This window comes from Augochlora pura, chromosome 7, assembly GCF_028453695.1.
Source record: "Augochlora pura isolate Apur16 chromosome 7, APUR_v2.2.1, whole genome shotgun sequence".
Taxonomy (NCBI): Eukaryota; Metazoa; Arthropoda; class Insecta; order Hymenoptera; family Halictidae; genus Augochlora; species Augochlora pura.
This window is the reverse complement of record NC_135778.1, coordinates 9,502,221-9,519,838: the sequence shown is the minus strand read 5'-3', so window position 1 is coordinate 9,519,838 and position 17,618 is coordinate 9,502,221. Positions and strand designations below refer to the sequence as shown.

General features: G+C 40.9%; 3 protein-coding genes across 6 annotated transcripts in view; 1 reads left to right on the top strand and 2 right to left on the bottom strand.

Moving 5' to 3' along the window:
• Positions 1-157: 157 nt before the first annotated feature.
• Positions 158-3,340, bottom strand: LOC144472312 (uncharacterized). The gene is made up of 4 exons (XM_078185274.1): positions 2,980-3,340; positions 1,883-2,184; positions 1,258-1,800; positions 158-1,121 (listed from the first exon to the last, which is right to left on the bottom strand). The coding sequence occupies exons 1-4, from the start codon at positions 3,229-3,231 to the stop codon at positions 317-319; spliced, it is 1,902 nt and encodes a 633-aa protein (XP_078041400.1). The 5' UTR covers positions 3,232-3,340; the 3' UTR covers positions 158-316.
• A 6,254-nt stretch (positions 3,341-9,594) lies between these two features.
• On the bottom strand, positions 9,595-11,176 carry LOC144472337 (uncharacterized). 2 transcript variants are annotated; one of them, XM_078185319.1, is made up of 4 exons: positions 11,021-11,176; positions 10,796-10,951; positions 10,545-10,638; positions 9,595-9,751 (listed from the first exon to the last, which is right to left on the bottom strand). In XM_078185319.1, the coding sequence occupies exons 1-3, from the start codon at positions 11,082-11,084 to the stop codon at positions 10,565-10,567; spliced, it is 294 nt and encodes a 97-aa protein (XP_078041445.1). In that variant the 5' UTR covers positions 11,085-11,176; the 3' UTR covers positions 9,595-9,751; positions 10,545-10,564. The 2 variants fall into 2 exon arrangements, with proteins under 2 accessions (XP_078041445.1, XP_078041444.1); XM_078185318.1 differs by lacking the exon at positions 9,595-9,751 and having other exon boundaries at positions 10,452-10,638.
• Positions 11,177-11,572: 396 nt separating this feature from the next.
• Positions 11,573-17,618, top strand: part of LOC144472335 (uncharacterized) — a 362,809-nt gene continuing 356,763 nt past the window's right edge. For 2 of the 3 annotated variants that reach the window (XM_078185317.1, XM_078185316.1), the window contains exons 1-2: positions 11,586-11,709; positions 14,876-15,047. In XM_078185317.1, the coding sequence (XP_078041443.1) occupies positions 14,958-15,047 (90 nt within the window). In that variant the 5' untranslated portion in view covers positions 11,586-11,709; positions 14,876-14,957. Of the gene's footprint in view, positions 11,710-14,875; positions 15,048-17,618 lie in introns of all 3 variants that reach the window. The other variant, XR_013494410.1, reaches the window with a different exon arrangement.

Here is a 17,618-nt window from a genome sequence, read left to right as displayed (position 1 = left end):
ATAAATCATAGTAAGTAATTGATCTTTTAATCTCGATCGAGTACACGCAATCAATTTGATAAAAATATCGAATTGTGAACAATGATATAGCCACTCTATAGATAGTTTATCATTGGAACGGTTTGAATCAACGCAATCATCGAGCCATATAGTTGCGCGATGCATCCTAGGATGCTTATCAGCTCGTTCACGCATCGTTTCCATCGGGAACAGATTTAGTTGCACAATCGAAATCCGCAGATATAAAATACTTTATTGTTTAAATGCACTTCGATATGGAAAACCAACTGATCGTCTGATTGCAATAATTACAAATTCAACGTTTGTCGTTGGCTGACGCGTCGCTCTCAGAGTCCGTTGTGGCCCAAGGATCGTCAGAGTATCGTTTGTAGGATTTCCCAGACGTCACAGACTTATTCGTGCCTTTCTCTTCACAGCTGCTCGATGAGTCAGAGTCAGAGTCGGAGTCAGAGTCTGAGGACTCTAAACTATCTGAATCGTTCTGACCGGAAACGTCTTTATCCCACTTGGACTTTAAACAAGCTGTATCTTTGACACGATCGGTGGTCTTTTCGTCGTCGTCGGTCCCAGAGGTCGTCTTCGATTTCCGCCTTGGGGAATCTTCGAAATCTCGACAGCTCCTCGATTGTCTCCTATCTTTCTCGCGATTCTCTCTCTCCTGCCTGCAGTATTTCTTAGAGTATCTTCGAGTCTCCGAGTGGTAACTTCTGTCTCCGGACTTCGAGTACCTCTTGCGAGGGTACCTCGACGACCTTAAATCGTCGCGATCGTCATCGTCGTCGTCTTCTCTCTTCTTCTCGTATTTTCGTGAGTATTTTCTAGACTCGCGACCATTGGACGCGTCGTTGTCTTTCGCGTTCTCTTCGAAATACTTGGAAGACGATCGACGCCGTTTTCGAGGTGTTTCGTCGTTATCTGTGACCGATTTAACTCGTTTATCGTGCGTTGACTTTTGTCGGTGCACAGATTCGTCGCTTCGGCGATGTCGTCTGTCAGTGTTTCTGAAGTATTTCTGCTCGGATTCAAGCTCCGGAGAGTGAGACCACTTCCAGTTTCTAACGTCGTCGGCTACGCTTGAATCCTCCGATTTCTGCTTGTTCCTGGAAGATGAAATCATGAAATATAAATAGGCGGACCAGTAGACAGTAGTGAGCCTGAATGGACTAATATAAACATCACACATTGCGACGTCGAGAGCAAACCGAAGACAGATGATAGCTCCAGGCTATTACGTACCTGTACTCGATTCTCCTGTTGCTCGCAACATCTTGAGTAAAGGAACTCGAGGACTTTGCCCACCTAGGCGGGCTTTTAATGTCGTACTCGTCGCGCGGGTTTCGAAAGGTATGCAAAAAGTTGCATGCTCTTCCTTTCGGGCATTTTGCCATGCCGCAGACGGCGCTTCTCCATGATTTCAGATTGGCAAACTCGCAGTTGAGCTGTCTGCCGGCGTACCAACGAGCTTTCAGCTTTCTCAGCGCTCGGGCCGCTTCCCGTTCGGTATAATATTCGACGTACAGGTTTCCTCGGAGATGGATCTCGGTGTTACAACAGTACTTCAAGGTTTTTATTCGGCCGAATGACTCGAGTTCAGGTACTACGTCCTTGTAGAACTCGCGGAAATGCTGCCGAGTCTCAGAACTCTCGAATTCGAGCGCTATATCTGTGTCATACTCCGCAGAGTTCTTCTCAAGAGAGAAATGCGTGTAGAATCCAGGTACTAGAATTACCTTGCTCAAACATACTCTCCGGTGGTTCCTCGAGCAGGTATCGCCGTATCTGAAAACGAGAATCTTCCTTAAGACGTCTTTTTTTTCAAGATATAAAAGAAATTGTGTCTGTAATCGTGCTGTGGTATTACCTGCAGGCAGCAGTTTTGGTGAAGAAAGGACAAAGCTCCTTGCCAGGCTGACTGTCGATCACCTCACGTAAAGTTTCCGGTGTCTTGATCCCGTTATCGATATAATCATCGATTTCCTTGACCAATTGCTCCCTCTTTTTTATGTCTTCTTCTCGCTTTTGTTTCTCCTCTTCCTGTTTCTTGCGAATCGCCTCCTGCTTCGCCTCGAACTCCTCCCGGATTTTCGCCTCTTGTTCCAGTTGCAACTGCCGCGCTCTTTGTTTTCGCTCCTGCAGGACATGCCATTCCTTCTGCGCTCTTACCTGGGAATTTCGAAAGGAGGAATTAGATACCGTAAAAGAGTGATTCGGGATTTGGATTACGGCTTCTTACAGGGATCGTGTAATAAACTGGCTTCGGCAGCCACATGCTCGCATTACTTTCACGGTTATAAAAAGTCCTTCTCGACGCTATCGATTGCGGGAACAAAAGAACCCCGACGGTAAGAAAAGAATCATTTTCACCTCTGACATTTTCTACCATTAACAGTTATAAACCTGCCTAGCATTAACATTGTAACTACCTAAAGCTACAAATTCATACTGTTTCATAATAATGGCAACAGTGAATATATTATTTGAATAAAATAGTTTATTTAGAGAACGTTTTATAGAAACATTTTTATAATAACAGGAATTGTTAATGAAGAAATTGAAAACCAGTTATTGTGACTAATTTGATAGTTTTAGTGTTAAAAATTATTAACTTGCGCGAAGAGTCAGTATTTATTCAGGACTAATAAATTTATTCGATCTTTTCTTATAGAAGGATATATAATATATTTTTTATAATAAAAGGTAATGTTAAGAAGCCAGGATGAAAATCGAAATGGTAATTAGAAAGTATAATAAAGTGGAGTATATGGTTACTCCTTTAACATTTATGTAAATAATATATATATATATACATATATATATATTATTTATAATTTAATTTTATAAGCAATCTATATATCTAATTTACTTGTATATGTAATATATATAACTAATTTGTACACTAAATTTCTAACTTTTCATTTAACTCAACAAATTAGTTTATAGATAAAAACTGTAACTTACCTCTTCTTCCAGCCAGAGTCTTTCTCGTTCATCACGCTCCTTTTGTTCTATCTTCTCTCTTTCAGTTTGTTCCATTTCACATTTTTGCAACCAGTTTAAATAATCCGGGTTTTTCTCCAGTGCTGCCCTCAGTCGTTCAGCGTCGGCGTCGCGCTCAGCGGCCGCTTTGTGTCGCAGCCGTCTGCGACGCTCTTTTTTCGCAGTCCGTCGCCATTCCTTATGACTTCTCTTCGTTATGCCGCAGACGTCCATCACCAGGCATTTTTCACGAAGTGTGCGAATCTTGATGTCGACGTCCTCGTCAATGTGATAAATCGCTTCTGAGAAGCGAGCCGATAACTGTGACACGTTCGACACTCGATTCTAGCGGAGGAATGCAGACGACATGTACACGCCGCCATGTTGTCTTCGAGACAAACTTTTGATCGAGATTGTCTCCAAGTTTTCGTTCATATCACGCGATAAAATGTAATCCTAAAATTTATTCGTTTTAATATTTAATCTATTCAAAGGAAGTAATGCTTCGTCAATAATTTTTGTTTTGATTTTATTACAGTTGAAAAGAGAAAATTCGTCTGGAATTAACATTTTTTTGATATGTACAGTCATCTGAATTCAAAAACTTTTTCTTCTCCCAATGCAAGAACCTTTTTATCCCCACCATTTTATTGCGCATCCACCACCGCGCAGTTACTTTAGAAGGAGAACGGAAAACGATCAAGAGAGACAGAATGAACTGTGCGCCCTCTACGTGCACTTATCGAACTGACACAACCAATGTCGTCGTATATGAACGACTAGCGCTCCATCTGTAATACCCCGCGCGATATTCGACTTTTATTGCAACATTCATTCATATCATTCGGATCAATGCAATAATTTGCTGAGTCTTATCCTGCTTTACTTGTCGAAATATAGCCGAGAAATACATACATTCGAAACAAATCTCAATGTACATTTAACATCGTTCTCAAAGCTGGTAAATGTAGTCGAGATTCCTGTGAAGTACAATTCGAATATCGTGTCACGTATTTCAGATAGAACGCCAAATATTACATGCGCGAAAAGAATGAGACCACAAGCGCGATGAAATAAGACAAACTACATTAGTTATCAGTGAAATTCGTTTCGCATGCGGTTGTGCTGCAGTCGTGCTATCTTGCTTACTCGCCACTTTTTCGCTTTGTCACTGGCTTAGAAGGCAGCACTGTTCAGCTATGAATCAACAGCCAATTAGAGCACAGTAATTCGCTGCATTCTTTCAATTCAAGAGTCTCGCTGCCCCCGGATATGGTAATTGAGAAATTAGTGTATTTAGGTCGTCTTTCGAATAACTCTATGCGTATGTCACAAGCTGTATTTCAAACGTGCACCGTGAGAAGTGTATTTTATTTTTCCTCGATTATGTTTCTCGACTAACAGAATCTGGTGTCGCATACAGCTGTTACGTTATCACGTTTCATGAACGACGCGAACATAGTCACTAGTTTATATTACAACAGCGCTATTAGACTATACGCTTTCAATTAATGGCGACAAGAGGGAAGTTCGAATGTAAATACAAATTTATATCGTATATTTGTATAGAGATACAGTATCGGCCGAGAGGAATAACTGAGAATATGTAAGGAGATAATGAGAGGGTTCTCACGAAATTCTTCGTTGAGCATTTTTTTTATCTAGCGAGACTAATCGAGGAATGTAGAGAAAGTCACGTAGCCTCTCGTAAGACCCTCTCCGATTTCACGTGAACTAGACGAGTCACAATAGCAACCCCGGATCTCTCAAGTACAGGACGTCGTAAATCTTTAGACAAGGACTTCTCGGAACCCTCTCTGACCTCTCTCTCAGTCCTCGAGTCGAAATCTTCGCGCGCGGCACACCCTCACAATGTTCGTTTCAGCGGGCTTTTTACCCCTGCGCGCTCGACTCCCGCGCACTCCCACCCGCATGCGCACCGTCGAACCACCAACCATCTTCGAGCTGCAACCGGAAGACGGACTGGCCGACAAATCAACGTCCAGCAAATTCACCAGCGCCCAGCTAATTCTCCTATTGGCTAAAGAACGAGGGAAGGAAAAGAAGTTGAAAGAAAATGCAGAACTCCACAGAAAACCTCAGATTTAATTCGACAGTCAAAAAAAGTACACCTTAGAGTTCTATAAATAAAGTACCTTTTTGCTAAAAGTATTCAAAGTTTGTACCTCTTATAGATTATTGAAATCGGACTCCTCGGGCCGATTTTGGTCTCCTGGCTTTCCGAACGTTCTCGGAGCTCCCGAAGGGTCAAGTTAACAAACGACTAGGGCAAACTAAAGAGGAGACTTTGCTCTACAAAACACGCTAATTTTCATTATTGTACGGTTGTTTTTAACAGAGTTACGATAGTTCAAAGTTTAACAATATTTCGAGTCCAAGAGGCATCGCTTCACCTGCGATTTTCAATTCGATATTATGAACTTAACATAATTATTTAATTTTTGTCAATTTCAAGCGCCGACTCACAGAGAAAATCGTGAATATCGACGCCGGCGTCAACGTGTTAAAGGGATGGTGACGTGACGGGACGTGTTACGGGACAGGCAAAGACAGATAGATGACACCGACTACAGAGTACGGACTACCGACTACCGACGATTTTCCTTGTACTTGGACTCCGGCACTGTATCCGAGACGGGTCTACTATCGACGTCGGACTGACGGTATCCCGCGGTCCTTGGGCTCGCTCATTGATCTCGCGACATCATCGGCCACGCGATTATCGGCACGAGGCTCACCGGTGACGAGGCGCCGAGGAGCTGAGAGGAGCGACGCCGGTGCGAAACGCTGACTGAACCACTGGCGCTCTTCCTAGCTCCACCAAGCGGCCACGATGCCACTATTTTCCACGTTCGCCCCTTCCGCACCGATGTCCCTGTCACCTGGCCCTTCGTTCTCATTCTCCCCCCCCCCCCCCCCCCCCGTTATCTGTCGCGACGCGTCCGCCGGGTTCCTTTTCCACCGACTTCGACTCCTCGCCAACCAACCCCATCGCGAGATTTGGTTGACCGAGATTTGGTAAGATTTGGCAACCGAGCCCTCGACGTCGTTTCGGGCTACGCTTTTCCACCGACGGGGTGGGGGCTTGTTTCTGACCGCGGGATTTCATCCATTGCGATATAATGTCGTCGTCGAGTAATTGTTTCGTCGTCGATCGTTGTTTGTAAATGTTGGGATTAGATGTTTATTCGGATTTTCGGTTGTGCGCTGTTTTCGTGTTTGCTGCGTGTTATTTATTTGTTTGTTTGTTTGTTTATAGGGGTGAAGGTCCATTTTATTGTACAGATAAAAAAGTCATTATTAATACGGAATCAACAAATCAAAGGTTAAAGATGGATAGTTTTTGGATTATGTGATATTGGCTGCAAGTATGTCTATTTTGTGACTATTGCTATTCATCATTTGAATATATTGTTACAAATAGTTCATGAATGTATTTTCGCAATTTGAATAATAACAAATTAAAAAATTATTGGCCATTTTCGCGGTTTCTGAAGACTTAGTATTAACCCGTTGCAGTCTTATTTTTACTCTCAGCCATAAAATCTATTTATTTATTTCTTTTATTATTACATAAAACTAAAATTTATCACTGTATTGCATATATTAAATATATTGTACTAAATACATACATTCTATTATATATGCATTATATTACAGAAATCATAATTAACCCTTCGCATTCAAAGCCATTTAAACTGTAAATCTCAAAAATAATTTTCCTGGCTTATAATATCTCAATTTTATATAACAAAAGAACACTTTTATGCATACAAAATTTATTCTTGTATCACATACCAACATTTCCACTATCTAACAATTCTTTAAATATAAACTTTATTGACAAAACAATTTTAATAATGCCTCACAGTCACCACTCGACAGCAATACGTCAATAAATGTTCATTTCACGTACAACTCCAGCCGGCTCGTACAAAATTACCTATGCGCAAACATAATGCGACCGCAAAGGGTTAAAAAGAATCACGCGAACGCAGGTGTTGTCCATGCATGTTTTAAACCGACGTGAAATTATGTTTTCCGCGGGACACATCTCCGGCGTGTGAAATTGCGACAATTAAGTCTTTTGAAAGCGCCACATCGGCAACACTGTCACGATTAAAAATCGTGAACAAAATTTAAAAACACTACTAAAATTCCGTCGTTCTTTTCACCGATAGGATTTTTAGCTTTTCTAATCGGAGTCAGGTCTTGCCTATGCGATCGTAATTCATTTGCAGCGAGCCAACCGCAGCCCTCGCAAGGTACGGCATTTCTACCTGACGGGGTTCAGCAGCTGAGTTGATGAATGCCCCGAGATAAAGTGAAACTTTGACGATGCGTGCGATCGTAAAAGAATACGCTTCCTGCATCTTTGCTGGAGCCAGAGAAGTTAGTGTTATACTGCGCTGTGATTGGCTAGGAATTTTAGGAAAAATCACTTCGAGAATACTAACATTTCTAACATTTTTGGTTCTAGAACGTTTTATTATTTTTCATATATTTATATTAGATAGTTAAGATATATTATATTTTATATATTTATATAAATCCTCCCTAGTACAAACTAGACTTCAACTAGGTCAAATTTATACAATCGCTTAGTATAACTGTTCAGCCGGCCAGAGCCGGCCAAATTGATTCTTTAATTTATTATTTTATTGTTATTCGTTTTGCTAGTCGCATACGACAGCATAGTCTACGTTAGTTCATGTCGTCCCATAGCTCTTCACAATTAAGATAACAGCTAATAAACCCAAGCAGTCCGAAGACCGTAGTTTATGAATATTGCGACGTTCCCCTAGCATGTTAAATTCCAACGTAAATATTTTAGTTTCCGCGTAACCTTGTCCAGAGCTACGGAATGCCTTGGGATTATTACATGTTAAAATTAACCCTCGAACATTACCGGTACAATAGGTTCATTTCGAAATTACTCACTGTAGGACCAATTCAATACGAACCCATCCGTAGCATGCAGTTCTCTGAAAAGTCGTTACTAAATTTTTATCTCTTTATTACATTATGACCAGCAGCTGCACACCGACAGTTGAGCTATTACCGCGTTTACAAACTTTCATTTAGTATGTCCTGTCTAAGTAGAGGTATTTTTCCGGGTTTACTGCCTGCTACGGTCAAATTCCGAGACATGCGGATGGCACGTGCGCACCGAGTCAGGGTACGGTTCATACCTGCAAGCGACCAGTACTCTGGGCGGTTACCGTTTCTTCTTTCCTTTTCCGTCTGTCGCTTCATCTATTTCCTATCTGTGCTATTTCAACAGCCAATAATGCATAACAGCCATTTCCCTCTCTCAAGTTCGAAAAATATCATCAACAAATCCGCTTGTTTCATCCAAAATCCACGCCCATACCGAACTCACCTCTGAAGAAAATAGCATCACTCTCGTCACTCTTAACACAACTCTCATTCAGAAAACTTGTAACTGCATTAGCTCAGCCCGTCGCTATCTTTATACAGCCGAACAGTTTAAAAGTTAAAATAAAGTGACAAGTGATAAACAATATAGTGTTCATCCATTCATTCTAACGTCCTTAGAACCCGACCAGGTTGTAGGGAATTCGATTCAGTACGCGTTGCCAGGAAAACCTGAGTCGAAGATTTACACCCTTCGACGACGCCGCACCGTAGACGGCATCACAACGCGATACGAACGAACAATAACTTAGTATAATAAGATCAGTATAACTGTAAATACTAGCAAGGTGAAGCAAGTATCGTCTCGTCGATGCAAGGGTTTAAAGAATACGTACCTACAGCAGCGCTTGTTAAATAATATACGTGACAGTAAAAAATAGTAAAACAAAGAAATGTCTCTGACAAATTTGTCAAAACTTATATATTTTTTTTTCGTTACGAGCTTTGCTATTTCAAATTTATTCGCTATACAGTAAATTATCGAAATATAAAACTACGAGAAACTTTCTATTGTCACTGTATCTTTAACCAATAGATGGATCGATCCAAAATTTTTACAAATATATTGCGAGATTTTTCGCGATCGCGTTTAACGAAGCGAACGCCACGGACGTTTCAGCATTCGAATCGGAAATTCCCGTCGGAACGCACGACGTTCATTGTTCGCGCGATCCGCCGACGATCGGTTTCCATAAATACAAAGTGTCAGGGGCCGTTTATGCGGTATCGGGCCAAATGTCATCGCGGACGGCCAATATTTGCTCGATAAACGTCACCTGGCCTCGCGCAACAGTTACCCCAGTCAGCGTTTCGACAAGGGCCCCGCTTCCTTTTCGGATCGGAACGGTCGGGGGAGTGCGACGTGCGACGTCAATGCGTGCACACGGCCGTAATCGACGTCCCTGTGACACCGTTTGTTATAATCGGGACCCCACCGCTGCCCCCGGATCACCTTCCGCGAACCTCTTTGGCATATCGATCCGGCTACATTTTGGTACACGGTGACGTTGCTGTACAAAAATGCGACGAAAAATCGATTTTTATTTTATCCTGTTGATCAATTAATTTGGTCAAAGCTAAAAACAATTAATAAAATCATGTCCTTGTTTTTATTTCATATATAACGATAGAAATACTTACAGAAAAATATCAATATAGAAATAATAATTATATAATAAATATATGGTTTAAGCAGAGATCTTTATACATAAACAATCTTATTTTAAGAAATCTTTCCAGCAGTTTGCTTCGAGGAAAATTACTTTTCACCTTGCAAAGATGTCAAAGAGAATACCTGTAATAATATAGACTCAGAGCTGACAATTAAATCAGAATACAATTTTCAAGGAGAATGTCACAATTGTTACGAATAATTACGAACGAATGTAAATATAATCACAAGTAATTATGAAATGATTGTAAAGTAGAATACGGCGTTACTTAAAATAACATTTCAAAAGTGACAATAATTTAATTGCTTTCTTCCGTAGAATATAAATTGGTCTCCGCAATCCTTAAAGCTTTTTGAATATTTAATACTAGCGCGGTTTCTGACAAGTGTCTTCCTTCAGTGGTGAAATTTCGAAGCATCGTTCGATGTTCGAACAGCGTCAATTAATATAGCGGTAAAACGCTCAAACTGTTAGCCAGAATCGATGGTTGGTATCTTAGCTAACAGTTTCACCGTTTTGCCGCTATACCAATTGGCGCTGTACAGAGTCTGAACGGAGCTTCGATATATTTCCAGAAGAGGCGCCACTGTCATCCAGCATGTACAGAATACCGCGTCGTTAAAGAACATTAATTATCGCCAGACTATGGCATAAAAAAGGAAACTGTTTCAGGGAATCTGCACCGTGGAGAACGCGTGAAAAGAAGGACATTTTCCTTGAAACTCGATATCACGATCGACGGATACGTTTGGGGTTTGTTGGAGACGCGGTAAATGTTCCGAGTACAATGAACGATTAGTCAAAAATAGGTGTACAGAAAACTATGTAATGAATTGATTTATTGTAATATCTTTACCGTTCGATGATCACACATAAAGTAATTTATCACTAGTTGTTACGTTGCATTCTGCTCACCGATAACAAGATATATGCGTTCATATTAGTCCCTGCATTTTCACGGTATGGTCTTTCCTAATATGTTCAACTCTAGGATCGTCCGGTCTGTAAACTAAAACAACACAAATCTTAGGAGACGGAAATGTTATTCTTTCGTATTGAAAAGTGTTGCTTCCGAAAACCACGGTCGAGGCAAACTTTTGTAGATCTGCAATTGCATAACAGCGCGACCTAACCTAGATAGTGTTACTGTAATATATACAACTTACTGGTAATTTCGCGGAAATTCTTCGGTGGTGCGGCTTCGTCTTTTATCGAAATGTAATAGACCAGCGACCCAAAACCAAAGATACCAAAAGTCGATGTAAACATGAGTTCTGGTGCTTCATTCCATGCGAAATCCCAATAGTACTTTATTTTCTCACCTGAAACATTACGAGAAATGTTCGATGATAATTTATACTCCACCCCGTGCTTCGTGTCTTTCAACGTACTTATCGGTTTGCCAATCAACCGTCTGACGTGTGGTGTTGTTGTACTTAAATTTCCGATCCTCATTTTGGCAATGTTATGTCAGTTTCGTTTTTCGACGTTAACCTCTACCGAGAACCACCGTGAACTGCAGACTGCTGCAGGCAGTCATTCCGGTGGGATCTCGAGCGATTCACGCGGGAGATTCGAATCGTGTCACCGGCAGCGCTCTTCGAGGGTAGTTTTTCTCGGTTAACTTTAACAGAGGATTAATTGGTGTTAAAGTCTAAAAACGTTAGGTCTTTTCCGTTGAGAATAACGGAAAGATTGGACACATTTTTCCTCCTAGAATCGATTCTCGAATTGAAATTGCCATAAAAATTAATGCTTGAAATTGAACAGCCGAGACGATATTTAATACAGCGGTTTGATATTGAAGTATTTTGTTAGCGATCGCTAAAATCAACTCGAGATAATTAAAAATTTAATTTTCAGACGAGTCGCGCACGCTTGCGCGGTGCGAGGCGACCGGTGCTGCCACCTGGCGACCGGCGTGTCAAGTTACAGCCAAACGGCAGTCATGGCCGCCATCGTGAGGCCTTTAATTAGTGACAAGTGATTTGGAGGGGTGTTTTTGAAGTTCGGTGATAAGGGGACCGGGATCGTTTACCTGGTATCGACGACGCGGGCCCCGGAGGGCCTTGACATTCAGGTGAGCCCGTTAATCTCCGTTAATTAAACGCCTGAACCGCGAACAACAAAACGGTGTGCACGGCTACTTCACCACCCTTGTTCCCACGCACGGACTTTTTGCATTCGCCTCGGGAAACGATTTCGACGTTTTTTTCGCGCTGTCATTCCGCGTTCTGTCGCTCGGAACGATTGCCGATGACTGCCATAGCCGGCCACCACCGTCCGACGGTTGTAAACAGACAGGGGAACGGCGTATCCGGAACATGCGTTTGCACGAATTATGTCACTCGGTATTTCGTTTCGGCAACGCGGCTAGGATTATTCGCCATCCGGATCGGCCATGTTGTTTCTTCCCGGTTTCAGAACGGAATCGCGGCTCCTTGAAGGCTGATAACGATTTCTCTGATTAATGTTTACTCTATTTTGGGGTTAAGTCGGGCCTCCCACATAGCTGGACGTTGCTCCGAGCCATCGATAAGGTTCGATTCTATCGTGGTTACGCCTTGTGCTGTCAGGTGACGCCACGTGCGCCAACTTGGCTGAATTCCTCGCTCGTTTTTGACTGTAATACTGCAACTTTTGCAGCTGAGTAAATCTAGAAAATTCGTTTTGATTCTATCAATTTTGATTTTTATTTAGAAACAATATTGTCTTGCAGTTGCGATTGGGGATTGTCCGATCAAGCTTTGTTGATACTACCACCCCTATATTCAAACGCCACAGCAGCCTTTTAGCGGTCAATTTTATTTTTCTACGGTCATGATTTTAGTCAGAATTGTGGTGCTTTCTTGGATACATTTTATATGTTATTATATTGCATACATTTTGAATGCATTTTATATGCTTTCTTGAATACATTTTATGTGCAATTTAATTATTCTTGACGATCTTGTTTGAGTATTATTCTATTTTATTATATTTATAGGTTTTGATAATATCTTACACTTTTTTAATAAATTCGTTTGTTCATAGTGGCTTTTTTGTACTCAATACGTTTATTTATGCCACCAACAATATATCATGGACTGTTTTATGCTTTACTTTATGGTATATTTACTGCTATATTTCGTGATATATTTCTTCAACATTTTTCGCTGATATATCCTCATTTTGTATAAAATTATTCGAACAAATTTATCTCGTTTCTCCACAGAATTGTTCTAAGTTTACGAATTTGTTTAATCCGTTTAACGGTGTCATTCGCGATTCGTTGCCGCAAGTAAAATCGTGAATGAAAAATCCCGCGAATTTCTGCCAAAAGAATATTCGTTCCCCATTCGGAGCCGAAGAATTTTGGCACGGTGTCCGCGCGGCCGGCAATACAATACAGCTTTAAAACACTTAGCGTTTCTTCGTTTCGATGCAAATTAGCATCAGCGTTGGCGCGCCGCGACGGATCGTTGCAAAATTCAGCAGTTACATATCTGCGCTCAGAAGCGATCCAATTTGCGGCCGAAATGCGACTGACTTACGGACAATTTGCTCGGTCCTCACCGGCAATACGTCTCGAGGGTTTTCTCTAGCAGCGACAGGGTGCCTTTGATATTCACCGTCGAACTTAATCGTCGAACACACGCGAGCGTTCGCGCGCGCGTAAGGTGCGCTCGTAACGCGGTATTTTTGTTTCGCGGTGACGGTGCCAGAAACCGCTCATATTTATCAAATAAATATTAATAATTTATAAATCATAATATTATTATAATATATTATACAGTATACATTCTACATTATTCATTCTACATTCTACATTCTACATTCTACATTCTACATTATACATTAAAAATTATACATTATACATTATGCATAATATATTATATATTATATATGAATTATATATAAATATAATTATATATAATTCATGAATATCTATTTGTCTGGGTTAGATGGAAACCATTGGAAAACGATTCCCCCGATTTCCCCGGCATTTTCAACGGGGAAAGGAAAATGGCGCGCGATGATCAGCCTCGGTCTAGATCCTCTATCGATCGTAACGCCGCGGCGCGTAGCGAAAATTATTTTTAGACGAATTTTCGTCGATCCCCCTCCTCACCTCGTCGCTTAGGAATGCTCGCCGTGCTACAAAACACGGACTATTTAAATTCGAAAGAATAGTATTAGCCTTTCATCGAACCCATACGGTTAGCGATTTATGATGCCATTGGGATAGCGGTTCTCCTGATTTATGCCGGCTAGATCCCGGTATTTTTAGAGGGATCCTCGGCCTGGAAAAGCCGACTTCGTGCCTCCGATGGATTTCGTGGGACTTATGGTGTTATGGGAATGAGAACCATTATCAGAGAGTACCTGACGATTCTCTTTTGCGTTTCAGTGTCGTTTACAGTGTCTTTGTTTTTTATTTGTTAGTTTTTTTATTAGTTAGAAAGATTTAGTCGTCTTATCCTTGCAAGTTGATAGAAATATTGTAGATTTATTGTGATTCGTAAATAGAATGATTGTAGTTAGGTTCGTTAAACAATAAATAGTATATATTTCCATAAATTGATAATATTTTAGGCCTAAAAAATTCCATAAAATTATATTAATTTATTAAATTAAGTGACAATTTCAAAGCAAGAGGAAATCATAAGGAAATTAAGAAATTATATTGTCGATTAGCGTAAATCTTGGTGAAAACAGAGAGATCTTTTCATTCGGTTTGCTAACGTGTTGAACAGATAGATCACTGTGATTGCTATAATTACTCTGCAGAAATGTTTGCAATAGGTTATGAAAAAGGAGAAAGTGTTTGTACGGTTAAACAATGGATTACTTATTTATTAGTCTCGGAAGAATTTTAGACAGTCAGGAATAGAATATGTTTGAAAGGAAAATAGTTATAATCGTGTTGAGAACTATGAACTTCTCTGAAATTAAAAGAGAAATTATTTCTATCCGACTATGTTATGTTTCTATCCGACTTATCTATGTTACTGTGAATACAGATTAACCCTTCCTTGTCACACTGGGTCAAAATAATCGGTATTTTATTTTTTGAAAAAGTGAAATTTACGATTAATTTAGTATATACTCTTGAAAGTGAGATATCGAGTTCTAATGGAGGAAACGATGCTCTGGAATGTTTTACAATGTTCAAGAATGTTTAAGAATGTTCTAGAATATTCTAAAATTGTCTAGATCGTTCAAAAATGTTTTATTTACATTCTCAAATTTTTGTGTTTCGACAGCATCGATATTTTTTGAGCGACCATGAAAATATCCATTAAAAATTGATGAAGCACGAACGCTATTCCGTTCTCCTTAGCCGCAATGAAATTCCGATTCTTCTCATCAATATCTAACCCTCTGCACTCGATTGACGACTCTGAAGCACCGCCAAAAATTTCATCACATTCTCAGGTAATTTTTATATTACCATATTTGTGTCTCTTTAAAAAACTGTTAAGAGTATACTTACTACATAAGTCGCAAAACTCAATTTCATACGCACAAAATAAATATAAAATAAAAATAAAATAGTAAAATAAAAATATTGTAGTTCAGAGATATTAGATCGAATATAGAGCTAAACAGCATCGAGTGCAAAAGGTTAATCATCTGATCAGAACTATACACGCAACATAAATCGCTTACTACAACCGAAAGACTTCTAATCGAAGTAACCACGAAATAAACGATATTAACCCTTTAATTAACCCTGTCTTACGCGATCTAAGCACCGCAATGCATTCCCGCGAATCCCGTGGAGCGCGTAGAGCTCGCCGATCCCATCAGTCGACGCCTCTCATCCGCGCTATCCCCGAGTCACGTCCCCGCAAAAACCGGCGCTTACGCGGCCGCCTCCATATTTCTAGCGAATATTCGGCAATTAAATCCGTCACGCGGCCGAAGTAATTGTACATCGGAACGAGGGGGGGGAGGAGGGGTATATACCGCGGACTCCGAAAAGAGAAAAAAAGAAATATCGGAAGAACGAGAGCCGCGCGTACCGCGATAAATCGTTCGCCGCTTAATTGGCCGGTTTTTTTGCCGGGCTTCGATGCCGAGTAGTTCGACGAAAGAAAGGAGGAAGAATTGACAGTGATCGATTCGCCGGAGCCGAGGGGGTGGGCAGAAGGCCGGGGGATGAGCTTCGCGATAATTACAAGCGCGTTTCTTGCCGCGCGGTGCGCTGCTGCTGTTGCTGCTGCTGCTGCTGCTGCCTCCTCGCCCGGTACGAATTTCTGCGTCGCGTTCTGCCTCTACGCGGTCGATCCTCGTTTTTCGCGTTTTTTTCCCGGCGACCGAGCACACGGAATTTTCGGATTCCCCGCGAAAAACGGTCGCGCCGCGATCGCCGATCTAACCGGGCCCCCTTCCGATCAGGGCAAAAAGACGCACGCCCCTGGGCCCGGCGGCGACGACGACGGCGACGGCGACACGTGCTCCGACGGGACCACACACGTGGCCCGGACCCCGAACGGTGTCCGAACGGTGCCACGGTTAACGTGCTCTCTTTATGTCTTCCTTATTTCTTCAAATTTTTCGGCCACGCAACAGCGTTCCCGGAACACCGCCTCCCTTCTTTCGGCCGCTTCTTCGTTCGCTCCTCTGGGATTAGAGATCCAGGACCGCGACGTTTCGCCGTTGCACCTGGCCGCGCGTCTGTTTTTTTCCTTTTGAGCCAATCAGGCTTCGGACGGTCAGAAATGTACTTTGGGGTGTTTGTTTTATAGGTTAACCCTCTCGGTGCCGAAGAATCGTTGTTGGTTACTTTTGAAGAAATACTGTTTTCATTTTTAATAATTTTACTGTTTAACAATTTCATTTCATTCATTTCATTTCTATCGAATGAATCAAAGTAATTGGTTCTTCGTTATTTTACTTTTATAATTTCTAATACTGTAGAAATGTTTTCGTTATCAATTTATGTAAGAACTTCTTATTCAATTATATACTGTAATAAAAATCGTAGGATGTTCAAATAAATCCTGTCTCGATGATGTTATAGAACAATATACTCCTTCGTTTAGGATACAGTAGTAGTAGCGTTAAGAAACATCTAATATTTATAAAAGTGACAGTAAAAATTAGATAACAAGTATATATATGATATAACGAGAATTTTTAAGACTTCGCAAAGGGATTTTTTCAAACATACATCACGTATAACGACATCAAAAAATAGTAAATTTGTTTAACACGTCAGTCAAATCTCAGTGACACTAATTTTTGACTAATTTTAAAACTCCATTTTTATTGCAATATATTTGAACAAACTGAATTTAACTAGAATGTTTTGAAAGCGAAAGAATTCTGATACCACCCCCTATGATAAAAATTAACTTTCTAGTTTCGCTATAATTAATTAAATTGCTTTAGCTATGTAGGAATTATTATTATTATTGCTTTAACTATATAGGAATATTAACTCTCTAGTTTCCCTTTAATTAATTAAATTCCTTTAACTATGTATGTTTTAACATTTCAGCATCCAATTATCGGCGCTGAACTTATTAGAAAGGTACTACTACCTATCTCTTACAGAAACTGTATTAAATCTCCAGCATTTAACTGTAGAGTCGTAGAGGATCCGTAGAATCTTAAAGGATTATTATAGTCGCATAGGATCACTATAGTCGCATAGGATCACTATAGTCGTATAGGATCACTATAGTCGCATAGGATCACTATACTCGCATAGGATCGCCATAGTCGCGAGCGAAATTTGTTGCTAGCCGCAAACAGCACGAGGAACTACGAATCTCGATATTGTTCTACGGTTTCTTTGTAGCGGCGCGTGTATGCGGCTCGTAGCAACTAGCCACCGATTCCTTCGCGAAAACAGCGCGGCGCGTTTTGCATTTCCTTGGGATCCCTCTAGGAGAGGAGAGACCCAGGCTACCGCGAGAGATCCCCGGCCAGATAGGAGGACCGATCTGTGTACGTACGTTCGCGCACCGAGTCGAACTGATTTATTCATGGCCCTAC

Excerpts from the sequence above, each read along its gene's own strand:
- LOC144472312 (XM_078185274.1), bottom strand. The coding sequence starts at position 3,231 with ATGGACGTCTGCGGCATAACGAAGAGAAGTCATAAGGAATGGCGACGG. Across the intron at positions 2,185-2,979 it reads GACTCTGGCTGGAAGAAGAG|GTAAGAGCGCAGAAGGAATG; the intron begins GTAAGTTACAGT and ends CGAAATTCCCAG. Across the intron at positions 1,122-1,257 it reads AACAGGAGAATCGAGTACAG|GAACAAGCAGAAATCGGAGG; the intron begins GTACGTAATAGC and ends TTCATCTTCCAG.
- LOC144472337 (XM_078185319.1), bottom strand. The coding sequence starts at position 11,084 with ATGAGGATCGGAAATTTAAGTACAACAACACCACACGTCAGACGGTTG. Across the intron at positions 10,952-11,020 it reads GTTGATTGGCAAACCGATAA|GTGAGAAAATAAAGTACTAT; the intron begins GTACGTTGAAAG and ends GTAATGTTTCAG. Across the intron at positions 10,639-10,795 it reads GAATTTCCGCGAAATTACCA|TTTACAGACCGGACGATCCT; the intron begins GTAAGTTGTATA and ends GTGTTGTTTTAG.